We start from the raw sequence: 27,919 nt of genomic DNA, 5'->3' as shown, positions 1-27,919 counted from the left end.
CGCTTGTTGTGGCCCGCCAGCGGCCTGCGCGGATCGTGGCCTCCCCGATGACGAGGAGGCTGCTGTGATGTCGCACCAGCAGCCGGCGCTCGTGTCAGACAGCAAGGAGATTGAAGAGGATGTGGTGCCAGAGGCAGAGACTCAGCCAGGGCCTTCAGAACCTCCAGAGACTCCTTCAAGTGGAGAGAGTGAAGTGGAGGAGCCTCTTCTCAGTGCTCGAGCACGCAGGGCTGCCAAAAGGCAGGAGTGGCTACTCAGGAGGAGGAGGTCTCCTTGAGAGTAAGAGTTGAGGATAATTGGCCACTCCCTTAGCCTATTTAAGTCACACACCTTTAGTAAGTTTCTTGCTGGAAACAACTTGTAATTATCATCAGAGCATTTTTGGAAATGATCTTATCATATCTTGTTTTCTGGGCTGGTTGCCAATCTTTGCTGGACTTTGGTTTATTCTTGCTACTTAATAAATTTGATAAGGACCGTTGGTGTGTATCTTTGGGAATCCGGAGCTGGGGCAGAACAACGCTAGGCTGCCAGTGCAAGCTTAAAGGGAATACACACAGCCTAAGCTCGGTGAATTAATCCTGGTTTATTTGCGTGTACACGACAGCTCCTACTTACCACCGGATTGCGGCGGTAATGCGACTAAAGTTGGCACTGAGAGCATCTGCTACTCAGCGCCTTTTAATCAGTACGCTGTGGTTTTCGAATCATTTCCAGCTGAAGGGACGTTCGTATCTGCCGCTGCCGGGAGCAGCCTGGTCTCCGGATTATGATGTCACCATTCCTCCACACCTCTGTTCACCGATCTCTCCTCGCAACCTCCGTTTGCTGGTCTTAATCCCCACACGATCCCTCTACACCCATCACCAGTGATGGATAGCCGTATTCGTGGTCCCTATCCCTTTTTCCGTCACCAGTGCCCGTGTTCACCCTTCCCCCCTCCCTTCATCCGGGTAGTTTGTCATTGTTGTCAGTTCGCGAGGTGTCATGGGTTGCTTGACACTCGACAGGCCCCCCTACCAGGAGTCTGCCTATGAATGAGAAGAAAAAACATGTTAGTGTTTGGCCAATGGGCCACCCAGTTTCTGGGGATATACCCTGTGGAACCTTTGTAATAATCTAGGGGCATTGATATCCTCTACACATACCCGGGATGCATCTGCATCTGGATATCCCTTCCATTGGATAAGGTATCTAATCTTCCCTTTGTAATATCGAGAATCAGTGATCTACTTGATCTCGTACTGTTCGCCTGATATAGGTCCAGGACATGTATTGGGGTCACGGGAGTTTGTTACTGGCTTCAATAAGATATAATGAAAGACTGGATGTATCTTACCCAAGAGAGGAGGCAGTTTTAATGCCACTGTGACTGGATTTATTATTTTCTGTATGGTAAATGGGCCTATATATTTGGGACCTAGATTTTTACTAGATATTCGTAACCGTAGGTACTTTGTAGATAAGTACACCTGATCTCCAACCCGGAACGGTGGACAATCCTCCCTCCTTTTGTTTGTCTGATGTTTGTTTTCCTTGGCTGCCTTATCTAATGCTTTTTTCACATGGGGCCAGATAATTTGAATGCTCTCTATCCAGTCGGATGGTGAGGTGGAATCTGGTTTTCAGATATCCAGGTCTGGAATAGTTGGGTACTCTTTCCCTGTGACTATCTTGAATGGTGTATACCCTGTACTCCGATGAACTGAATTATTGTATGCTGTTTCTGCGAATGGTAAAAGGTCATACCAGTCATCCTGTTGATACGAAACATAGGATCGTAAATAGCGTTCCACCATAGCATTGGCACGTTCAACGGCTCCGTTTGTGTTAGGGTGGAAGGCAGAACTTAAGCCCTGAGTTGATCCGATGTAACGTAGAAATTCCCTCCAAAACTTGGTGGTAAATTGTACCCCCCATCCGATATGACACACTTAGGCATTCCATGTAATCGGTATATATGGTGAACAAATAATTTTGCTAAGCATTGCGCTGATGGCAAGCCCTTACATGGAATGAAATGTGCCTGCTTAGAAAATAAATCAAACACAGTCCATATTATTGTGTGTCCTTTGCTGTTTGGTAGTTCCATGATGAAATCCATGGTGATTTCTTCCCATAGCCTACTGGGTTCAGCTACTGATTGTAATAAGCCAAGAGGTTTCCCTGGTCTGGGTTTGGAGGTTGCACAGATAGGACACCCACGAACATATTTCTCTTTTTTATTATTTGAAAAGTTTTACAAATACATTTTCTCCCCAATTTCCCCCCCAAACCCTCCCTAACCCTCCCCTTTTCCCTCCCCAAACCCTCCCTAACCCTCCCCTTTTCCCCCCAAGACTTCCACAAAATAAAATCCTAATCAAAAATACATTTTATGAAACTTAATCCCCTCCACCCCCTGCATACTATTTATACCTTCATAAAACTCAAATTAATCTATCCCTACATAATACATTCAGCTAAAAGCTATCTGATATTTCCTGGTTTGATATTTATTCTGCACATAATCTATCCACTTTTTCCACTCCCATACATAAGTCTCTTGAGTTCGGTCTTTTAGATATGCTGAAATCTTCGCCATCTCTGCAAAACTGGCCATCTTCAAAGTCCATTCTTCAATAGTGGGCATAGCATCATTTTTCCAGTATTGACCTATCAATAATCTCGCTGCTGTCACCATATGCAATATCAGCTTTGTTTCACCCAATGTAAAACCCTTAACTATACCCAATAAAAACAGTTGTGGAGAAAACTGAAGTTTTTTCTTCAAAACATTTTGCATAACCCACCAAATTTTTATCCAAAAAGCCTTCACTTTCTTACAAGTCCACCACATATGATAATATGTGGCATCTAAGCAATCACACCTCCAGCATTTTGGTTGAACATTAGGATACATACATGATAGTTTCTTAGGATCTAAATGCCACCTATAAAACATTTTATAAAAATTTTCCCTCAAATTCTGCGACTGTGTAAATTTAACATTCTGGACCCATATTTTTTCCCATGTTTCCAACATCACTGGTTCTGCAAAATTTTGTGCCCATTTTATCATACAATCTTTAACCAGTTCATTTTCCGAATCTCTTTCTAACAAGACATTATAAACCCTCTTAATATGCATTGGACCTTTCTCTTTTATATGTCTAACCAATTCTTCTTCATGCATCATTATACCAGTTTTTTGATCTTCTTTCCATCTTAGTTGAAGTTGATTATACTGTAACCAAGTTAAATTAATCCCTTCTTCCAACAGTATTTCTAATGTCTTTAGTTGCCATCTGCCCCCATCCATAAAAAGAACTTCTTTGTATAACCCCCCCCCCGAGTGACATTATATTTGTATTCCACATGATATGACCAAGATCCAGCCATAACGGTATTTTGTAATCCCATTTGAATTGGTGCTTCTTCCAAACTCTCATCAAAGAGTTCCTAAGTATGTGGCTTTTGAATACTTTATTCACTTTGTTCTCATAGAATAAATATGCATGCCAACCAAATTCAAGATCATGACTTTCTAGGTTCAATATTCCAGTCTTTATCCTTCCAAACCAGTCACTTGCTTGCGTCAAAGCTGCTGCTTCATAATACAATTGTAGGTTTGGAAGTTTAAGGCCTCCCCTTTCTGGAACATCTTGCATAATTTTCAGTTTCACTCTCAGCTTTTTCTCATTCCAGACAAACTTATTCAGTCCATTTTGCCATTCTCTCAATTGCTTATCACTTTTAAGCACCGGAATCATTTGGAACAAAAAGAGAAATCTAGGCAAAACATTCATCTTAACTGCTGCTATTCTTCCAAGCAACGACAGCTGCAGTTTTTTCCAGATCTCCATATCCTTTTGTATCTCTCGCCACAATACCTCATAATTATTTTGAAATAATAATTTCATATTTCTCAATTTCAGCACGCATTCTAGGCCACCAGAACTGTCGTCTGGTCAAGTGTAGTGTTTTTAAAAACCCAAAATGTCCTGCTGTTTAAACATCATGGCATTGTTTTAGTATTCTGATTCTCAAGGACGCAGGAACATAAAGTCGGTCACCCCGCCATGCTAGTTCATCTCGCTGTGATACTTCTGACCGATTGGTTATCAACCAGGTATCAGTCTCTAGTTCTTTCTTTAATGCCATTAGCCATTCCTGTTTCAATTGTTTATCCACTACTCGGGTTCCTGTTTGTGTGGGTGGCATTAGAGCCTGCATTACCCCGTCCCATTTACTGTTGTACTGGGGCATACGAGATAAGGCATCAGCTAGGAAATTTCGTCCTTCTGGGACATATTTGAATACAAAATTAAACCGTTGGAAATATTATGCCCACCTAACCTGTTTTGTAGATAATTTACAGGGCGTTTGGAGTGCTTCCAGATTCTTATGGTCTGTCCAGACCTGAAAAGGTTTTTCACCGCCTTCCAATAGGTGTCTCCATGTTTGTAGTGCCCACTTTACAGCAAACGCCTCTTTTTCCCATGTGGCCCAGTTTCGTTCAGCTGATGTGAATTCGTGTGATGTATAAGCACATGGCTGAAAGTTGTTTTTTGTGTTCTGTTGCAGGAGTATTGCTCCGATTGCCACGTCACTAGCATCAGCCTGTATAACGAAAGGTTTCGACATATCAGGGTGTTTGAGGACAGGCTCCCTGGCAAATAGTTGCTTTAGGCAATCGAAAGCCTTTTGGCATACAGGAGACCAATTCAGCACTTATCCTGGTTTGGGTTTGATAGAATTTTGGTGCGTAATAGATCTGTCAAGGGCAACGCAACTTGAGCGAATGAGGGATAGCCCTATTCGTGGTCCCTATCCCTTTTTTCATCATCCATGCCCATGTTCACCCTTCCCCCCTCCCTTCATCCGGGTAGTTTGTCATTGTTTTCAGTTTGCGAGGTGTCAAAGAGAAAAGACGTGATGTGGAGAAGGCATTTTTAAAATGCTGGAACTATAACCCGAAAACTTCTTTTTTATTATTATTGCACATTTATTGGGTTTACAATTCAAAATGATTGAAATTGGACTTTTTAACAACATGGGAAAGAGGCTGGAGTAGAGTGAAGTGAGAGCGCCATCTGCTGATGAAAGGTGATCTGTGCAAATTTGGAAATAAATATTTAAAAAGACTGAAATCATCTGCTGGACAGGCTTCTATCTTAAGACCACTGGAAATTTAAATAAGAGACCCTTGAATTTTACTGAACAAACAAAAGATTGAAGATGTGTGGAAAACTTCCTGGTGTAATAAAATTGAATAGACTGTGTATTGATGAAATATTGAGAACTGTGATCTGGAAGTCTTACAAGCTAAACAGAATGGAGCTGTCTCGAAATACTAAGGAAATATTAGACCACATGGATCAATTGTTTGATTGTATAGATCAAAGACTGGAAAATATAATGCAAGAGATAATGAGTAAAAACTTGGACACTGGAGGATGAATGGAGCTGCTAGAAGAAAAAAATGAGAAAGAAGACTGGAAGAATCAACAATACAAAGATAACAACAAGGAAGAGATATCACTAAAATTAATAATGATTAAAAATTTAAAACAGGAGGGAAACATTGTAAAATTTTTAAAGAGGAAATGGGAAAAGCAGGAGGAGAATTGGGGGAAAGAGAAGGGGCATGGAATAGATAGTTTTGAAATTAGTCAGTGGGAAAAGGTAGAGGGAGGGGAAAATTTAGAGCACATAGAACAAAATTTTGAAATAGATGGAGTAAAAGGCTTAAAAAAAGAACATGGGAAGCAAGTTTAAAAAAACAAGATTACAAATTTGGAATGGGCAAGAGATGATGGATAAAAGGGGATAAAGGAGTTTAAAATTACCTTTGAATATATATTAATATTGTATATCAATGTAAGTATTATATAAGTTGGAAAATTACCTTGTAAATTAGATAACTAGAAGTTATGTGAGCATACTATCAAATAGATATAAAAATGTGATTAATGGTGGAAACTAAAATTAAACAATTTGAGATTAGAAAAGAAAGAATATATTTTAATGAAAACGTGTATTCATAGTAGAAATATAAGGATTGAAGGATTGGAAAGAATAGGAATATGAATAGATGTATATTAAATGTTGGAATGATTGTGACTGGTACCAGAAGGGTATACTGAGATATTGAATAATGAAAGAAGGAAAGATCATGTCTTTGAATATTAGAGTGACATGGGGGAGGAAAAAAAAGTTAAAATAGAGATAGAAATAAGAGGGGAATAATAGTAAAACTAGATATTAAAATGTTACAATGTATGGAAGAAGTAGGAGAAAGTTTTAGAACTGAAGGACGATAGTAAAAGCTTTGTGTTAAAAAGATGAAAAATGAAAATTGAATGTATTATCAGGAATAATAATGTTATGTTTATTTGTATTGAAATGTATGATACCCAGGTATCACACCATCCACACAATGAGATGTATAAAATAAAAAATAAAAAACTTAATATTAATAGTGTCCTTCTCTCAACTCCTCAATGATAAAGAGATAGATTCAATCAATCTGCGCTTCTTAATGATAAGAAAGATAATCAATTCTGTTACTTCTGGCCTTGTAGCCTTAAAAGATTTGGATAGTGAAATCAGGCTTACTTTGTAGGAAATAGATTAATCCCATAAAAAGTATAATCAAACACTTTTTTTTGAAAAAAAAAGAACATGAATAACTGGAGTTGTTAAGTTACTAGCATAGTTGTTAAGTGAATCTGGCTACCTCATTGACTCTGCTTGTCAGAAGGTCGCAAAAGGGAATCGCATGACCCCAGGACACTGCAACCGTCATAAATATAAACCAGTTGCCAAGCATCTGAATTTTGATCGTGTGACCATGGAGATGCTGCAACAATTGTGTGAAAAACAGTCATAAGACCCTTTTTTCAGTGCTGTTGTGCAGGTAGTCCTTGACTTACATCAGTTCATTTAGTGATTGTTCTAAGTTACAATGGCACTGAAAAAAGAGACTTATGACCGTTTTTCACACTTACGACCATTGCTGCATCCCCATGGTCACATGATCAAAATTCAGTTGCTTGGCAAATGGTTCCTATTTATGACGGTTGCAGTGTCCTGGCAGGTCATGAGCAAGTTGCTGTAGAACAGCGGCCCCCAACTTTTGGTCACCAGGGACCATTTTTGTGTAGAGAGGTTTTTCCATGGGCTAGAGGGGGCATGGTTTCATGTGCTGCTTACATACCGTGGATGGGGCTTCGCTTGTTTGTGCAGCTCAGTTTCTGACATGCTGCGGACTGGTGCTAATCCACAGGCCAGCGGTTGGGGACCCCTGCTGTAGAAGAGTCATTGAAGGAATCCATGCCTAAAATCTCAGGTTCCTCCAGATCACGGGCAGGTCCACACTGCAGGAGAGTAATTGTTTTCCTTTCTTCTGATACCTCCTAGAGCAAGGCAGTAAAGTGCTTTGGGAAAAAGTTCTACAGGGCCTTGTACAATTAATATTGATTCTGTTATTTGCTGACATGAAGGATTTTATGTTTATATCCTGCCAATATTGATTACTAATTCGTCCTTGTCCAATTGACGTACAAAAGCTTTGTCAAACACCTGCTGCTGGATTGCAGCTTGATAGCCCTATGGCCAGAGAGCTTTGCACGAGAAGCCAAACAGTTTCTAAATTCTGGCTTTCTAAAAAAAATGTCAAGTTACCAAGAAGGATCATGGCAGCTATGGAACTGCTTGAAAAGTAAAGACTGGGCCTAAACACGTGGATCCTAAATTTCAGTAGTATCATTCCTATTTCTGATTAAAGTATTGTACACAAAATTCAGCAAAGTACTCAGAACAGCACCCTTAGCAATCTGGACTTAATAATATCAAAATTCTTTTAAGTTATTATATGCATATACCTAAGACCCATCTGAGAGATGAATTTAGCTTTAGAAAGTATATTTATGGATATATTCTTGCCTTTATATATGAAATAAAAACGGTCCTTAGCGCTAATATGGGCCTTTTCAAAAATAGATTTAATTTGTTCATGCGAAATTCCAGAGGGTTGCAAAGCTATTTCAGGATATTTAAAGAATAAAACCTGTTCTGTATTGTTATTTGATATTTGAAATATTTGAATCCCTTTGAGAAAACTATGATTTTGGTTATAGAATACTTTACTGTGAGCCTTTCTTCCTTACAGGAAAGTGCTGAAATCTGAGTTGGGGACACAATGACTTTATCATCAGGATAGAGAACTGCAGACAGCTATCTATTTTTAATTGTGGAATTATTCTTTCACTAAAGTGGTGATCACTGATTTCATCTAGATATTGAAAAGAAAAGGCCAAGAGTACAACCCTGCTTTGTTTCTTTCTGAATCAACATATTTGCAATGAGGTAGCCACAACTACCATTAACTTGTATAACCGTTTCATGTAACTTTCTAACTAAGCCAAGTAACCACCAATCTATGGATGAAACACATCCCACTAGATTCTTTCTGTAGGGATGGAATCATAACCAGAATTTAAATTGATAATGGGAATATATAAAGAGATATGTGTGCATTTTTTTCTTCATTAATCATGTCCGATTCTCAGAAACTGCCTCGACGAGTCCCTGTAGGTTTTTTTGGCAAGATTTCAGAAGTGGTTTTGTCATTGTCTACTTCCTCGGACTGAGAGAAAATGACTGGCCCAAGATCACTCAGCTGCCTTTGTGCCTATGGCAGAACTAGAACTTCCGGTGTCCCAGGTTTTGGCCTGATACTTAACCACTATACTAGACTGCCCCCCAATGCATATATTTATTTGCCAGAAACTGTGAAATATCTCCATGATGGCTCTTATTATTTCTTGCCACATATTGTTTTAAAATGAAACATTGATTCCTTCTAGATTTGCTTATTTCCAATAACATTTCTAATAAAATTATGCTTATATTTTACTCAGTCCTTTCCAGCTCAGATTGCCCATAATCTGTGTGACCTCAATTACTGTGGTTGCACCTTGTCTGTTGTATTGGTGGTGACTCAGTGGTTTTTGTCTCAAGCTGGGTTTTCTGTGACCCGCTATTTCTAGTCCATTTTGGCTTTATCCCATTTAGACTTGGTATACCATCTTAAGCCATGCTGGATTCTTCTAAAGGTACTAGTGTCCTGCTGGACATAGTTGATTAATTATGCCTGTCAGATGGCATCTACTAGACTACAGAAATGTAGATGATCATTGAACCTTATGCTAACTCTTTTTTGTTGCCCTGAGTTTCTTATACCTATTCTTTCTCTTTTCATTCCTCAGCTCTTCTTTTCTCTATTTTTCAATTGTTGCTTTATTTCACATATCTTTCAATTATCCACATTATCATTTCTTTTCTCTGTCACCCACACTCCAGATTCCTGGTTAAAGGACCAAATAAGGAAAAAGAAGAATCCCTAAAATGTGATGGGACAGAAAGGAATGTAAGCCACAGTCCTTCCTCTCACATGGAAGAAATAAAAATATGAGGAGCAGTTTAGAGAACCTCCAATAGAAAACTGTATAAGAGCAGATATAAAGATGATGCTGACCTATATTACTATTCAAAAGTAACTATGATGTAAAAAAGATGCCAAATTGCATAAAATATACAAAAACTAAGCTTATGCAGTGACAATACTTATCAGAGACAAAAAAAAAAAAATACGACGTACCCCGAAAGTAAGTCCTAGCTTGATTTTTACACATGTGCCTAATATAAGGCCTGCCCCCCAAATAAGCCCTAATTAAGACCGCTCAGTCTGGGGTGCAGGGGGTGGGGCGAGGCAAGGCGCATGGGTAAAAATTAAGCTAGGGTGGGGATGGGAGAGTGGAGCTGCCCTATTTACCAGGGCTCACACACCCCACACCTGCTTTGCCTTGCCAGGCCACTTTTTCTGCAGCCACTTGTGCCGCTTGCACACGTTACCCCCAGCCTCTGTTTCGCTGTCAGAGGCCTTCAGGAAAGGCCTCTGCAGCCAATAACAGAGCTCCAGATCAAACACACCTAATATTCCTTCCTTCTCCTATTTTCCGTACAACAAGAATAATCCGGGGAGGTGAATTGGCTGAGAGAGAGTGACTGGCCCAAAGTCACTCAGCTGGCTTTCATGCCCAAGACAGGATTAGAATTTACAGTCTTCTAGTTTGTAAGCCAGTATCTTAACCACTAGACCCGTGATGGCGAACCTATGGCACACGTGCCACAGGTGGCACGCGTAGCCATATTAGTGGGCATGCCAGCTCAGCTCTGGGGCGCATGCGCATGCCGGCCAGCTGATTTTCGGGCCTTCTGGGCCCACCAGAAGTAGGGAAACAGGCTATTTCCTGCCTCTGGAGGGCCTGGGGGGGTGGGGAAGGCCCGTTTTTTTTTCTTACCTGACTCCAGATCCTCCAGAGACTCCTAGAGAGGCTCCTACAGACTCCTAGAGAAGCTCCTAGAGACTCCTAGAGAGGTTCTGGAGGCTGGGGACAGGAAAAAAGTCACTTCCTGTCCCTTGGGAGTGGGGAAATTGGGCCTTTGAGCCTCCATAGGGCCTCCAAGGGAGTGGGAAAGGCTGTTTTCGCCATTCCCAGATACACAGAGAGGATCTGGAACCAGGTAAGAAAGAAAAACAGGCCTACCAGGCCATCATGTGCTAGGAGCGGGGGGGAGGGGGAGGGGGTTGCGCACACATGCGCATGGGCACATGCGCGTGCGACCCTCCCCCGCACCCCCCTCTCCTGGCACGCGATGGCAAAAAGGTTAGCCATCACTGCACTAGACCAAACTGGCTCTTACTTAAAGGTTTTCTTACTAAGTTTTCTTTATTTTTCATTATGATAGTTTAATAAAGAAAGAACAAAATTAAGTGCAGTTGTAATAGTTTTCTGTGAGCCTTTGTACAGTCTGTCTCCATATTGATGAATCCCAGATCACATTCAGTTTATTGGTATTTATACAGACAGTTATTTGTATTTCTGCATTCCCTGTTTAATGGAAATGAACAAACTATAAATATTTTGCTTAAGTACACATGATAATAACAGAATTAAGATAAATTAACAATGGAGGTGGGAAAGTATTAACAGCAATATTTTACTGATTCTATTTACCAAGATGTGAAAGAAAGGCAGACTTCGCAACTGCAAAAGAGAGGACTACACAACCCTGTTTTTAGCTGTTCAGAGAACAATTGGAGCAAGAATAGGAGAGGAAACGAATAAGTCAGCCCTTTTTTTGGAAGGAGAAATAGAAGAAGCTTCTATAAGGCAAATATGGTCACCTCTATTTTCTCCTAAGGCAGAATAGCCATATATGCAATATATGCAAAATAAAACAGGGTTCTACAGTTACAAAGCATGTTTCTGAACTACAGCTCTTGGCATTCTTCATCATTGCTCAATTTAGCAAGGGTGTATTAGGATTTCTTAGGAACATCTGGAAGGATACAGATTCTCTGTGCCTTTGTGAGGCAATTAGACAAAATTGGCTTGAGGCCACATTCAATCAGTGGGCTTTCAGTTAAATCCCCCCCCCATCAGTATTAAACCTGCATACATACATTTAGTGTAAATAGATACAGTTAGTCCATTGAGTTACATAGATACACATAGAATAAATAGATAAATATCTTTTTATAGTTTGGTTGATAATTTGTTAGTTTGGGTTCTGAATAAAGAATAGGCCTTGGATTATTGCTTTTATCATTCTTGATAAAAGCAATCAGCTACAAGATATTTATTGAACATCATTCTGAACTGAGTATTTTTGTTTTTAATATTGTGGTGAATGGATTTCACTCACAAGCAGTACTTGCTGTAGCAGAACAAATACGTTTGAAATTCACCAGCAGCAATGCCCTTTATGGAGTGGGTCTTTCTTCCTTTCTTCCTTCCTTTCTTTGCAAGAATGCAAAATATATGTGGTTCTTTGTCTTCTGTATTTTGTGACAAAAGAATTCCCATTTGAATTGCGGTGCTCTATTCAGTCTCCCTCTGAGCCCGTGATTAACAGCAGTCAGTCTTTGCAGTATTCTGACGTCATCCAGTGTATGCATAAGCTATGCTATTGTCTTACTGAGAGCAGGGGTTGTGGATTGCAGTATATAGTCTCTGCTATCTATTTCTGTTTCCCTGCTCAACAGAAGAGAGACAGACTATTCCTTGTCTTCTGGATTTTAAAATCAATACTCCTGATTTTTAAAAAAATCTTTCTGTTGCTACCGTGAAGATTTTTGCTTTAAGGGCAACAAGAAAGGCTGTCTGTAAAGCGAAGCTTGGGACGACATAAAATCTGCCACTTGGATAGCTGTGGGAACTGCATTGTCTGGCTTCATGATTCCTGCTGTGTAGCAGTCTCATCCCTTCTCTTATAGATTCCCTCTATCTCTCTCCCTCATAACCCATCCTTTGAAGCATCTGGAGCCAGCCATGTTTGGCACTGAGTCGTCATGTAAGTAAATGGGATGCCTGACTTTGTATTTCTGTTTTGGAACAGAACTTGCTCTGTGGTTTCGATCCATAGGCAACAACTATCTGGTATGCTGAATAACAGCCACGGAATATGTTATTCTAGTTTAAGAAATGGGGGAAGGTTTTACCCAGCTTTCTCTATGCATGTCTTTGACACTGGCTGCAAGGCATGGTAGAATGGATAGGGACGCTGCCGAATCCAGGCTACTTGAAAAAAAAAACTGGGATTGCTCTTGAAGATGTTCAACCTGTATGGATATCGGTGTATCTTTGAGATGCTCTCTCTCTCACACATTATGGCAGTATAGTCATTTCTAAAGGTGCATTAATGAAGGTGTTTGAAAGACTGATGGATTATATGCTGGAAAATTAGGATGTATTTAATTTAACAAAAGAGTGTAGCTTTGTGCTATGTAAGAATGGGCATTTCTTGGGGGAGGGATGCTTTGTTTTAGCTTGATTTACTGATGTGATGGGGTGGGGTGGAAAGGGCAAACATTTGGGATACAGTAAGAGGAAGATAATGCCAGTCGTTTGTGGCATACAGAAATTTGCAAGCTCCATCTGATGTAGCAGAGGCAGTATGGATGCCTAACTCGGAAAACTGGATGGATTTGTTTCCTCTTTAAAGAATTTTTGGGGAGAAATCTAAAATAAGAGATGATTGTGTTGAGTGTTCATTCCTAATAACATTATTGATGATAACATGGATATATAAGAGCCAGGGAACATTAATAGCCAATGAGGCTATTAACAAACATAAAAATAATAATTAGATACTATGGAATTCTTCAAAAAGAATTACTTAACCTTTCATGATGTAAATGTTTATGACATGGGAATCAGTTTATTTTCCTTTCTAGTTAATCTGACGAGATTACAGAGATTATAGATCATTCAGAGCAATAACATTTTAGGAAATCTGACACTTTAAAAACAATGGTTTCAAAGGGCTAATTGGTTCTTTTGATTTAGCTTCCCACTCTTTGTAACACAATGCCTGCTCAAGGTCAAGGCAGAACAAAATGCATCATTGCCTGTACATTGTTAGAGGTCTCTTCCTTTCTCTTCCCCTAGAAATGTTTCATCCATGTCATCATTTAATTTAAATTGATGCTTGCTTTTTTAATACATTTAACAGATGATATTGGAAATAAAACCGTAAATGCTTTTAATCTCATGAAATGGCACTTCCCTAAATATCTGGGCAATGTAATTTATAAGAATCCTCCTAAGTAGTTCCAAAAGAAAAAGGAAATAAACCTGGACTATTATTGCAATCTTTGTATTAAGGATATATTCTGTAATTATGGCTAATGATGAGTAGGGATATCTAATAAATTGTCCACAGCATAAAGGATTTTCTCATTGTTTACTGAACTATTTAGTGGATTGTCAATGTGCTGCTTAACCGACTGCTATTCTAGTAACAGCTGGGCAAGCCTTTGTTACTATGACATCCAGATTAATGAAAGTTCTATTTTAAAAGAGTATGTGATACAATCAAGAAGAACTATTTATTTTATAAAATGTATAGTTTCTTTTATTAAAAGCAACAAATAAAAAGCATTGTTCTTGAGAATTCCAGAAACAGAAAATTAGGCGGAGTTAAATGCTATTTTATTCAATTGTAGTAACATTTCAGCTCAGATATTAACACCATCACAACTGATCATAGAGAGATTTGCAAGGTTTTTTCATTTTCCTTTTTATATATCATTAGCTGCAGGCAGCCATACATTTGCACTTAACTGTGTTGAAAACCTGAGGTTTGCGGTATGCGAGGTTCTGTTCACTCCATGTGGAAATGATGAATTACAATTTAAAGGAAACATAACACTGATTTAGTGGCATTTTTCAGTAGTATGTTACTTTGAAAAGTGTTCCAAAAGACTGTTAGTCTTTATCCATTATAAGATAAGTCATTCCTTCCTTGGTCTTTTCTTTTAGCCCAAATCTTCCCATTTTTTTGGAATGGCCTTGCTTCTTATGTCAAACCCCACTCATGTGTTGACCTTACTGATTTTGGTAGGAAGCACTTTCAGGTTGTCTATTTCTGCGGCCCCCAACCTTTTGGGCACCAGGGACTGGCTCAGTGGAGAAAGGTTCTTCCATGGACCGGTGGGGGTGTGGTTTTGTCTGTTGCCTGCATCCCGCAAACAGGGTTTTGCTTGTTGGTGTGGCCCAGTTGTTGGCGTGCTGTGAACGCTGCCAATCCATGGACCGGGGGTTGAGGACGCCTGGTCTATTCTACCCAATTTTTGAATTCTTATCCCCACATTATTTCAGAATTTCTTCCATCTTTTGCACCATCAATATGGAAATTACTATTCAAAATTTGATGAAATCTGCTGAATGAAGGGTGAATCCAATACTGTTTTGAGAAGGCAACCAGCATAGATGCAACTCTTCCAAAATTCTTCATGGAAATCTGTTGTCAGCATTTTGAGGAGATCCATTTTTGCGGTAAGAAATAGGGAAGAACTATGGGTTAGTGAGAGTCTTCTACCAGGAGATATTCAAATCTTCAGTAAGGAAATAAGAAGCTACTGCCGTCTGGCTTAGTAATATTTAAAAAAAAACTTTTCTGCAAATATATTTCACAGAGCTTTCCATTAGTGTAATTACATTATGTGAGTTACTCTTTTCTTAACATTAGTTGTAGTTTAAAATCCTTTTAAATTCCTCTCAGAGCTATGTTTAGAATAGATATGAAAGATATTTCTATTGTCCTTCTATCCTGATGCTGCTTAAAACCATAAAAGCTAGGCAGTACAGAACTTCAGTCTATCCATACAAATATCTTTCTAAGCAACCATATCATGGGCATAGGGGAAAGAGGCTTACATGCAAACCATTTGCCACCATAACTTCTATGCATGAACAGACAAATAGCTGCATAGGATTGCAAAAATGTGTAAAGATATAATGTTAGGGTTCTTCCTTAAAAGTAGTCTTTCTAAGGGCTTTTTAATATTTTGCATTCCTTTAAAAAATCAGTTCACAATGAGGATTCCATTTTGTATAAATATGGCTTACTGTCAGAATATACTGCCATCTTAGATGGCTCAATTCAGGAAGCAATTATTAAGCATGGAAATCTAGGGGCCTAACATAGCTATATGAAAAAGGTGATGCCTGTAAAATGCCCCAGATTCAAGCCTTAATATATTCAGATAAAAGATTAGTTTATGTCAGAAAACTCCCAGCCAGGCAAGGAGGAGGAATCAAGCTGGGAATTAGCTTTGAGTCCTTGCACAGCTGCAAGAGATCTAGGCCTGACCACCACCACCCATCCTCCCCAAGTTCCATGGAACCTTATCTGTTTGTTTCCAAGGGAAGGAAAGCAGTCTGGGAGATTCTTCTATTACAGGTAAAACACAATAAAGTAATCAACTTGAACCTTTCACGTGTGGATCTGGTTAATTGCACCTGATAGTTTATGACTCTTAGAAATCATTGCTAGTCATTGGAAAGAATATATTTTTTTCTGATGAGGCTTGCATTCCCTTGGGATGCAAGGAAATGCAATTGTCATTAGGGGATGCATTAAAGTAGATGCTTTGCCAGATCCAAAGGCATCCTGTTCCAGTATTACCTTTCTTCTTTCTCTTACTGCCAGTTCCTTGATGCTGATAGGCAGTATGATTTGTTGATTGCTGCAACATCATATTACTACTTCAAAATACTGTTTGATGTTCAGTCAGTGTAGCTACATGTTTCCTGGAGCTTACCAGCAAGAAGATCTTCCACAAGACCAATATTTTGGAGATAAATATAAGTTGCTGGGTGAGGTTCTGCTCTTTCCTGCAACCAAAGCAGAAATGGCCATTGTGATATATACTTGTAGCTCTGCAGCTGGATAGGGAAACAGTCTTCCAATACGTAGACTGAAATTCAGATGGTCACTCTCAAAAGACTTCTTCAGGGGCACTAAAATATTCTCGGGGGGGATTTTCTTCCAGTTTCCATGGACAGTACCACTTTTTTGCTAGATTACCTTCATCCAACTTCAGACTGTCTCAGAACCATGCTGATAACAGGATGAAGGCTCTGCTTTGAGAATACTTCATTTGCAAAAGGTAGATGGGCTGTTCTTGAACAAGAACAAGAAGGTTATGCTGGACGATGAATATCCTTTTTAATTAGCAGAATGCAAGCAACTCACTGTTTTCATATTGCAGTAGTTTCCCCATGTGTATAGTATTTTCTAACATTCTTCAATTATGAAAGGCTATATTTTCTTTTAAAATAACTATCATTACAAACCTCTATTCACCTTATATCCATAAAATAACAACAACTAAAGAAGATAAAGCCTGTTATAGGAACTTTACATAAATATAATCACTCCTTCTATCCAAAGTGCAATGTTCTAAGCTCATGATGCCACACAGACGAAAGAAAAAATAATCTATTTTCTATAAATAGGGCTTGGGTCGTACAGTTGGAATGCTTCTCTTACAGCTTTTCTAATTCTTGCAATAAGCATACTTATCAAATCCTTGAATCAATGCCCATTTCTAGTTCTAATATTGGCTAAGAGAAGCCTCACGGTACGGTTGTGGGTCAGCCAATATGTTAGCATACACCTTTGACAGCCTCAGAGTGGGTCATCAAATCTTTATTGCATGCTAGAGTGCATCAAGAGTAAACATTGAAAACTAAAAAGTATTCTAAAAAGCTAGTCTATATAAAAGATATGTTAAAAAAAAAACTAAACACACATACATACAGACGTACAGACATAAAGTAAGACTCTAAAAGAAGGAGTAAGAGCATAAGACCGGTGCAATGCACCATAAAGAGTATGTGAGATTATATCAAGTTATACAGCACTCTAATATAGCAATCTAGGCACTAGTTTATAAAGTTGAGCTCCAAACACAGGTCAAAGTGGGTAATCCCAAATATGTAAACCTGCTTTTTGGGACAAAAGTTTGAAATCTTTCAGAATCATAACACATTCAGTTTATCTCTTTAAAACATCCTATCCCATTTCCAAAGTAGGTCTACTTTTGCTCAGCATGTGGTTGTTGCCATAAAATAAGTGTGCCCTTGAGCAACACTTTCTGTACCTTTGAATTAGAAACGCAAACAAGACTGAAAGAAGCGAAGCTGGAAAAGGAACTAAATGTTGCTTGAAACACCAATCAACCCTTCTAATTTTCTGTACTGACAAGATCATCTGGAAAAGGAAAGGCACAAACTTCTGTATGGCTTAAAAGACCAGTGGAAATTATGCTTAGTATTTAGCCATGATTTGTCATCTCAGTGCTAACCACGTTCATCCATGGTTAGCTTTAACAATATAGCTACCTATACTGAATGGCACTTGGGACTTAACAAATACATCAAAGAATAATTGGATGAAATCTAGTAATATCGACAACCTACTATTTCCACTAATATCAAATTGATAATTGAATGAAAATATAAGGAATATATGGGATATAACTCTATGAGTGTCAATGACTTATTTTTGGAGTAGATTAGGTTTTATTGTAAAGGTAAAACTGTCATTTACTCAATGCAATAGAGTTTTTTGGGGGAGGGGAATGTATCTCCAGAGCATACATATTAATGTAGTATGAAGATGAAATAATAATGTACATGAAGGTGAAGCATTCAAGTTTCTTTTTATGCAACCTGTAATACTATATGTCATATTGCTTTGTACTTCTTTGCTTATTGAATGTTTCAGTTTTTAGTTTTCTATTTTCCCCATACCATAGCAGTCTTTAGATGTACTGTTTTCTTAACTCAAATCCTTAATTACATAGCCTCACATTTTTGTCTTTTTCTCAGATGGCTGAACCATCTTCTATTAACAATCTATGCAGAAAATTACTGGCATGAGCCCAGTACCATAGACTCTTGTACAATATGATCTGTGTAGTATACTGCTTCAGACTAAATTGGGAGCTGCATTTAAAAGACTGAAACTGCCAAATCAGAAAGAAGAATAAGAATGGCTTGGTGATCTTTTGTTTTAGCCTGCCCAGCACTTAATACTGATAGTCATTCAGCTGGGACGGTAGCAATATACTTGAATACAATCTGTGTGGCAGCATGTGCCCTTGCACTATTCTCAGCAACTCTGAAAATGAGGCATTTCCATTTCATTTGCATCTTTTTAAAAAGTAAATAAACAAGTATAACTAGTTCATTTGTGTTCCCAAAATTCATTAAGTCTGTCTACAGAGGGGTCTTTTTCACTCCCCATGTAATGTATTTTTTTAATGGCATTGTTCAAGGATTAAAGAGGTAGTCAGATATTCTGCAGCAGCTTTTCTTGGGTTGATGTGCAAATTTTTATTCATTCTGACTTTGTCACCTGCATAATCTATAAGCTTCAATTTTTGGTCTTAAACTTCTAGTACAAAAGAAAGAATATTATTAGATCTTCAAAATAGAGAAAAAAATGTTATATATATGGGTAGTGTGATTAACTGATATATACTGTTCAGTGAAATGAACCAGGGAGTGTTACCAAGATCTTACACAATATGTTGGGGATGAGGCTGGGATAACATAAACTATTCTATATCTAGCAACATTAAGCTCTATAGCCATGATGGTGAACCTATGGCCCGGAAGTGGCACGCAGAGCCATCTCTCTGGGCATGCGAGCTGTCACCTGTTGCTCTTCTGGGTTCTGGCACGCCGGTCAGAAACCGGAAGAGCAGCTGCCCGGTGCACATGCGCGCACCGGGAAGATGATATTCTAGTTTCCAGCATGCGCACTGGCCAACTGGTCTTCATGCACACATGCATGCCAGAAACCAGAAGACCAGGTGGGAAACCGGAAGATAATGTTCCTGGTGTGCGCATGTGCAGCGGGCAGCTGCTCTTCTGGTTTCTGACATGTGGGGACTCTGAGCAGAAACATATTGTTACATTGGTATCTTTGATCTGGTTCTTTCATTTTTATTTATTTATTCATTTTTATTAATGTTTAGTATGCATTTTAAAATCATTCATAAAATATTAATAATAGTGAAACAAATGTCCCCATGTAACCCTCCTTTTTGTGAGAGTGGGCTGCTCCAAAGCGGTTGGGATGCTCCAAAGAGGTTGTGACCTATGCTGGCTGTAGTGTATTCTACTAGAAAGGTCACCCATGCCAGACAATTCTTAGCAGAGGGTCAGACTAAGTGTATGTATCAACTCATTTAATATAGTGAGAAAACCGGGGGGGAAAATCCTATACCGGTTTGGTACATTGAGTGAACAAGGACCACAAGAGATGCTAGAGTTTCTGGGCATCTGTCAACAAGTGACAACTGGGCTCAGGAGGTATGGCTGGGCAACCAGGACCTAGCTCTCTAGGCTTACTGGAAGAACAACTACAAACAAGCAAAAGTATATTGTGTTTTAAAATTGTATCACGATGGCCTCATATTGTAAATTGGAACCAACAAAGCTGGAATACTTAAAATGAATGTTTGAACAGTGAAAAAGAATTTATCCAGATTTGGGGACTTCCGGTCTGGTGCCACGGCGCTACAGTCGGGGCTATGGCGGGCTCTAACAAGCCCGCGGAAACCCCGACTGACAAACCACCGATCGATCTTCGGACCAACCCTGTCTCGTAGGGATAGGGGGAGACGAGGAGCACCTCGGAAGGCTTAGAGGAACAGGCAAGTTCCTCGGAAGCCAGAGGGAATCCTCGAAGTCGGCGGTGGGGGTAGGCAGCCATGGCGGCTGCCGCAAAACCGCAGCGGACCGTGAAAAGAATGTGCAGGAGAGAAGAGGAAAGGAAGAGTTTTTCGAAGCCGGGTGAGTGACACCAACCCAGGCAAGAAACAACGGAATTGTATTTTTTTAAAAATAACCCAAAATTTAAAAAGCGGCTAGAGAACTTTGGGGCTTGAAAATTTGACACGGAATAATTAATTGGAAATAAATGACCCATGTTAGAATTTTTTAATATAATTCATTTGGAAGAATTGGCTTTTAATGAATTAGAAAATTGGATTTTATTTTCCCTATTTTTCTAATAGGAATGGATTGGAGGAATAGGTTTTTTTTTGCTTTTTTTCTTGGGAGTCAACAACTTTGGAAAGTTAATGAAGAAAGGCAGATGAACGGCTACATTGTAGCTATGGAGTCTGCAGTGACTAAGTGGATTGTGGATTAAAGAGACTTCCCTTCTATTTGGAAAAGAAACATTTAAATGAAGTTTTACTTTGGATTATTTTGAAATTAACTTAAGGATTTTGGAGATTCCTGTTCTGTCGCTGGGTGATTTTAAAAAGAAGAAAGAAGAAACACTCTGGATTTACTAGAATTGAAACTAACTGGCCTAGCAAGAAAAAGGTGTGGCGCAAGAATAAAAAACAGGAAGTTAATGTACTATATATGGAGCAGATTTTCAAAGCATTAAAGTGACATACAGAGTTTTCAACTTGGATACATGGATTTTTAAGTGGGATATTTATGGACAGACAGGAAAAGGAAGAAATAAAACAGATAAAATTGAAATGTAATGTTTAAAAACTTAAATATATAAAAGATTTTTGAATAAAAATAGGAGGGCCTCTGGAGTAACAAATCCCAAGAAAAAAATTTTTTGGTTGTAATACGTATTAACCTTAATTATAAACAAATTTAGATTGGTAAATGTGATTGATTAAGGTTTTATTGGATGTAATTATAAAACACATAGACTTCAGTTAGAAATTGTGATTTAATTCAACGTAAGCTAGAAATGATTAACATTAGGAAATATACTGAAAATTAACTTGAAAGAATATGCATAAAGAAGAATATATACCAATATGAGAGAACCTTAAGAAAATTTATTGCTTGTTGTAATATGTCTTAATTTTAATTTGTAAACAAACGCTAGACTGGTGAATATGATTGATTAATATTCTATTGAATGAAACCATAAGGTACACAGATCTTAGCGATAAATTGTGATATAATTTAATATATGTTGGAAATGAGGATTATTATGAAATATATTGAGAATTAATTTGAAAGAGTATGTTGGGAAACTGACATGAAATAGATAACTATATTGCAGAGAAAGTTAAAATAAGAGATGATGGGTGCCAACTAGATAAGAGTTTGAGTTTTGGAGAAAATGAGTTGGAAATTAATTAAAATGCTGGAAATCAGCCAAACAATTGTAGGAGAGATGGAGGAGACTATGCTGGAAATCAGTCAAACATAATATGCTGGAAACCAGCCAATAAAATGCTGGAAATCAGCCAAACAATAGGAGGAGAGTTGGAGGGAAATAGTTGGTGCTCTGGAGGAGGTTATGCTGGGAATCAGCCAACCATAATATGCTAGAAAATAGCTAAACAAATAGAGAGAGGTATGGAGGAGATTATGTTGGAAATTAACTTAAATAAAGCATGTTTTTTTTCTGATAAAGCTGTAATATGAAATGTGTAACAGATGATAAGTGGGATAAAATCAAAGACAAACGATAAAGTTCAAGATATTAAGATTTGATAAAAAGGGTCAAGGAACTAAGATACAGATAGAATTGTGCTTTATAAACTGTAACAAAATGGAGTTGTATTGAACTCGAATTTAAGAATTGTGATAAAATTATAACGTAAATAATTAGAATAGGAGATTAGAATATTGTTAAAAATTATTTTGACATTGATGGTAAAAGATATAACAAAGACAATGTGGAGAACAACCAGATGTAACCAGGATTGATACATAGGCATAAAAATGAGTTAAATTTAAATTGAAGCTATAATTGTAAAAACAATAATAGAATATTATAATAGAAAAAAAATCAGAATTGGCAATATAAAGAATTGGCAATATAAAGGAGGCAACTGGCATGACCACACAAACTATAATTTAGAAGATGTAATAACATAACCAATACAGATCATCACAGAAACAATCCATGAACTGGCCCCCTGACAAGAAGAATTAAAAACGAAGATTATGGCATATGCAGAAATATCAATAGACAAGCAAAAGACTGCCAATATTGAAAGTAGTGCACAAAAAAGACCTGGCATTAGGGGTGGGTTCTACTTACCTTTACTACCGGTTCACAATAGGCTGTGCGCAGAAGCATTTTGATGACGTTGGGGTTGGTGGGCGGAGCCTCCCGCCAGTTTTACTATCGGTTCTATAGAACCGGTGCGAACCGGGGGCAACCCACCACTGCCTGGCATCTAGAGTGAAAGTTATGACTAAAGTGCTTTCAATAGTTAAAATAACATCAATTGAACAGACCAATCAGCTTACCTATAGTACAGTTGTGGTGGTTATAGATGAACTAGATATACAAATTAGAAAAGCAAAAGCAAAATTATATTCAATCCTAAAGTAGAAGATCAGACTGGAGGCCAAAATAAAAAAAAATTAAGATCAGGTGCAAGTAATTTAAAAATATGAAAGTGTTTAAAGAATGCAAGGATAAGGCAAGGCTAATAATAAATATTGGCTACCAGCAGAAAAATTTGAAATCTTAAAGCAACAAATAACAAAAAATCTGGGAAGATTGATTGCTATGTGGCACGAATTAGCCAATTTATGCAAAATAGCTATTTCAATCAGACCAGAGGTGGTTCTACCAAAGAATAAATGGCAATAGAAATTCTGAAAAAGTAAAACCAAACCAAAAGGAAACAATCTAGTTTTGGAAAAAATCTATGGGAAACTCAAAAAGACTATGATAAAAATGCTGAATGGAAAAGGAATTTGAAGGTGGATTTAGTAAAAAATCAAATGAACGACCTTATATTAAGAACAGTAATGGTTAAAATCTAGAAGCAAGAATTAAAAACTGGATATCTCCTGCAAATGATCAATTGCATGACTTTTGGCTCAAATACATGATAGCTTGCATCCAATTATAGCTAAACGACAATGAAGTATTTCATAAAGAAGACATCAGTGACTAGTTAATAACTGGCAAAACAAATATGATTCAAAAGACCCAGTGAAAGGGATAACAGCAGGAAACTATTGGCTGATAATATGCTTGCCTACAATGTTTAAATTACTCATAGACATAATAGTGGACAACCTCCAAGATTATTTAGAAGAAAATAATATCCTTCCAGTAGAACAGAAAGGAAACAAAATGAAAGCAGAGCTACAAAAGTTCAACACTTGATTGATAAAACAAGAATGTAAGTGTTCCTATTTCTGTGAATGTAGAAATAGCTTCAAGGTGTGGTCCCTATAATTATAGGAAATTGAAGCTTTGCATGGTAAATTCCTTTGCTCCAATCAAGTCATTCGGGATTTCATAAGTATACTGATAAAGTATATGGCTAGCTTTGTTTCTAAGTCTTTTTTAAATATACATTTTGTCTGTGTAAGATGAGGTATTTGGAAAAGGAATGGTGCACACAAATCGGAGAATGAGGTTTTCCAAAGCACTGCAAGGATGGGGCGCCTGCAATTCTCCAATTAGTGCACCCATTATGGCTGTTGCAATGCTCACATTTTGATCACGTGACACTGCAATGGTTGTAACATCAGACACGGATCTTAAGTCCATTTTTTTCAGCACTATCATAACTTTGAAAGGTCACTGAATAGTCATCAGTCAAGGATTACCGGTAATAATACAATAACAGTTTACTGTCCTTCTGGTTTAATTTTATATGTTCTACTTTTATTTTTCTTTGCATTTGTACTTCGTTAACTTTTTTTTTTACCAAATTAGCCAAGCTATCTTTGAGAAAAAATACACATATACACACAGAAAGATAGATAATTAATGTGTGTGTGTGTGAGAGAGATAATTAATTAATTATGATCTTGAGCTGAGCTTGATTTAGAAAACTTGCTTTTCTAAATCCTGTAGCAATCTTATTACAATTTTTTTTCTGTTCTAAAACTTTTGTTTCATTTATAAAACTGAATTCTTGAGAAGTCTTTTGGATAGCATTTGAAGAATCACCAACACCCAAGTATACAGATATTGAAAAACTTACAACTGTTATTTTATGCTTTTGATTGTTAGCTGCTCATTGCCTTTGGAAATGAGTAGCCTTCAAAATAGTAGTAAGTAACTACATTTTTCTAAAAACAAAACAAAACTGAAGGGTGAAAAACAATAAAAAATGACCATTACTAAATGCTTCATCTCATAAAGCACCTTTGTCTGACTTTACATGTTCCATGTATTGAAACTCCTATAATTTCCAGCTACATGGCTAATTCTGGAAACTGCCTCAACACAGACAATGTGGGGGAAACAATTTGGGGACAACTATCTTGAGAAAAGAAGGTCATGTCTTCACAGGGCTTTTGCAGTATTCTAGAAGAAACTCCACGTTTGCGTAAACATATTCCATTATCTGGAGGCTTCCGGTCCGGCTTCCGCCGCCGCCAGATGGTCCTCTGAGACCGCCAGCCCCGTCGCCCGTAAAGAGCCGCCTTTACATCTGAAAGGCGGCTCGAAAAACTCCATTTCCTAAAGGAAATGTGAGATAGAGCTGGCGAGGGCAGGTAGAGCCCTCTGCGAAGTCCCCAGAGTTCTTTTTTTTCTCTTGGGGATGAAGCAGGTTGTGGCTCCCTATTTCCGCTCGCCACTGCTCCGGGCTTCGGGAGAACTCTGCCTTTTTGCAGAGCTAGGCGCTGGGACCAGACCAATCAACGAAATTAACAGATCATCTGAATAAGCAGGATGAAATCCGGATCGGGGATCCTAAACTGCAAGTATTCCAACCCCAAGACTGATTTTAAAATTAAAGAAGAGTGAAAGGAGGAAAAAGGAGAGTTTAAAATGGCGACTGGCTGAGGCTTGAGAAAAGCTGAAAGCGAAAGTCCTTCTGTTTGAATAGTTTATAATGTTACAAAGTTACAAAGTTACAAAGTATCTAGCAAAAGTGCTGGTTAGAAGTGAAGAGAAAAAACTCTTATTTCATGTTTCTTCCTTCTTAGAGACTTGTTATTGATATTGTTTGGAGAGAAGTCTTTCTCTTTAAAAGGAAAAAGAAAAAAAATCTGTTGTGTGGCAGGATGGCGCTAAAACTGACAAAGCCAGATAACCAAGCCAGGGGGGGGGGGCTCTCCCATTTATAAATCGCATGAACAAGTTGAGAGTTTGCAGATGCAGAAGAATGGCTTCATAGACATAAAGAAATTTCTACTGGAGGAGATGGCAAGACATGATAAGACTGTGAATTTGAATCTTGAAAATTTTAGACAGGAAATTAAAGAGTTGGTTCAACAAAAGTATGATATTCTGAAGCAACATATGAAAAGTTTCATAGAACTAATTCTGAAGATGGATGAAATTATAAATTTAAAAATAGACTAAGGAAGTTGATGATAAGATTTATAATTTGGATAATAAAATACAAAGAATTGAAAATGATTTAATAAGGATTCAAGAAAAAAGCTCAGAAGTAGAGTTTAAAAAAATAAAGGAAGCTGATTATAAGACTTACACTGTAGATAATATAAAACAAAGGATTGAAAATGAAGCCACAATAATGCAATTCAGACTCATGGAATTTGCGGTTAGAATTAGGGGAATACAGGAAGATAAAAGAGAAGATTTGAGAAAGATGTCTGCTGAAGTTCTGGCTGGGATTTTAAAGATTAGCCCTGAAGATGTATCCTGCAAGATTGATAAGGCCTACAGAGTTAATTCTTGGGTGGCAAAGCAAAGGCAGCTGCCTAGAGATGTGGTGATTTACTTTACTGATAAAGAAATAAGAAATGATATTGTGCAAAAGTCTTTCAACTCCACTCTTGAAATGCATGGAAGGAAGATCTGGATATTTAAAGAACTACCGCCCAAGATGTTAAAAGATAGAAAGGATTTTGGATTTTTGGTGACTGGATTAAAGAAACAAAACATCCCATTCAGGTGGGATGTCCCAGTTGGTATAATATTGAGATATCAAGGAGAACGATATCAACTAAATACTGTTGAAAAAGCGGAAGAATTTTACTATAAGGTTTTTAAAATGGGTTTAACATCTCCACGTATAATACACGAGGGGAATAAAGAAAAGCAAAATCAACAAGAGATTGAAATTCAGACTAAGCAGATGGAGGTGGAGGTAATGGAAAAACAACAAGTTACAGAGGCTTTTGTGGATGAACCACTTCTGGATTCTCCTTCAGAGGCTACAGTTGGATTACTTATAAATACAAGAGAGGTGGCTTTGGATTCTAATGTGATGATTTATCAAGCTACAGACCAGCATGGAAATCAAACAGTTGATATACAACTCATAGAAAGGAAACCAGGATGGAGATCTAAGCCACAAAAAGTTAAGAAAAGAAGAAGCAGGTCCTACAAAAATAAAAATTTTTAGACCAAACAACAGTGTAATGCCAGTTACTTAAGAGACGATTGAATATATGAAAATATAGTTGAAGCAAAGTATTGGTTTATATTATCTTGAGGAGAGTGACAGATCTCTGCAGTGCTGTACTCTTGGGATGTGAAGATGGCCATAAATTGAGTGGATTGGAATTTTCTATTTTGGATTCTTTGACAAATGGATTATGTTTATGCTGAGCTATAAGGCAAGAGAATTATGGGATTGGGGCATGCAGAAGATCTGGCTGTTACCCCAACACGGTGGTTGGAATTAATAATCTAGATGGAAGACATTATAGATGACACTATATGGAATATAAATATAAAGTCACTCGGGTGGTTTTTTATATATGAAAACATTTACTATTGATTGGGGCAGATGGTAATTGAAGATACCAAACATACTGTTGGAATTAGGATGTGATGTTACCCTAACATGGGTAATGGAATTAACAATCCAGTTGAGAGACATTACAGAAGATATCATATGGATTACAAATTTAAAGTTAATTAAACTTTAAGGATTTTATATATGTCAGATGTAAATGCCTTATTCTCTAACGTGTAAATAGTATATGAACGGGGTATCAGGGGTTAATTTATTCTTCACTTCTTAATGTATTCATAATTCACCACTCCCATATCTAGCTCCTCCCATTGTATATATAAGGAGCTGTTTGCACCCTTTTCCTTGCTTCTATCTGTGAATATTCAGTGAATATAGAATGCCTATTGTAAATAAAAGGAGATATATTTAAACCTTTAACTCTTACTAAACTTATTGAGTCTGATCCTGAAAATATTGCAACAAGCTGGTAGCAGAGGATGGTTAATTGACTCAATAAAAAACTTAAAAATGTCTAAGAAAGATAGGCCCAACACCAGGGCATACAGCAAAGAAATGGAAACAGAACAAGAAATAATCAACGAATCCACAAACGCAATTTCGAGAGAATCCGAAGAATACACCACTGAAGACGAAGAAATAATAGATGAAAATGATGACCAGGAGGAAATCGAAATAGAGAATAACGAACTCAGGTCAGAGATATTAAAACTATTAAAGAGCCAGAAGAACGATGAAAGCCTCATCGCGAACCTCCAAGATATGCTGAAGAACAGCGGAGCAGCGAGAGAGAAACACATCACTAATGAAAAGTCAAAAGACCCAAAAATAGTGAGTGATATGACTGCAGAAAAAATTATT

General features: G+C 37.8%; 1 protein-coding gene across 3 annotated transcripts in view; it reads left to right on the top strand.

Moving 5' to 3' along the window:
• ST7 (suppression of tumorigenicity 7) overlaps nucleotides 1–27,919 on the top strand; it is a 145,574-nt gene that overhangs the window by 32,719 nt on the left and 84,936 nt on the right. The window contains exon 1 of one of the 3 annotated variants that reach the window (XM_070947647.1): nucleotides 12,363–12,405. The exons of the other annotated variants lie outside the window; for them this stretch is intronic. Coding sequence (XP_070803748.1) covers nucleotides 12,384–12,405 — 22 coding nt within the window. The 5' untranslated portion in view covers nucleotides 12,363–12,383. Of the gene's footprint in view, nucleotides 1–12,362; nucleotides 12,406–27,919 lie in introns of those variants that run through there. 3 annotated transcript variants of the gene reach the window in all.

This window comes from Pituophis catenifer, unplaced genomic scaffold (genome assembly GCF_029215685.1).
Source record: "Pituophis catenifer annectens isolate HBS135680 unplaced genomic scaffold, rPitCat1.0.hap2 SCAF_7, whole genome shotgun sequence".
Lineage (NCBI taxonomy): Eukaryota > Metazoa > Chordata > Lepidosauria > Squamata > Colubridae > Pituophis > Pituophis catenifer.
This window is presented reverse-complemented; position numbering and strand designations above follow the sequence as displayed.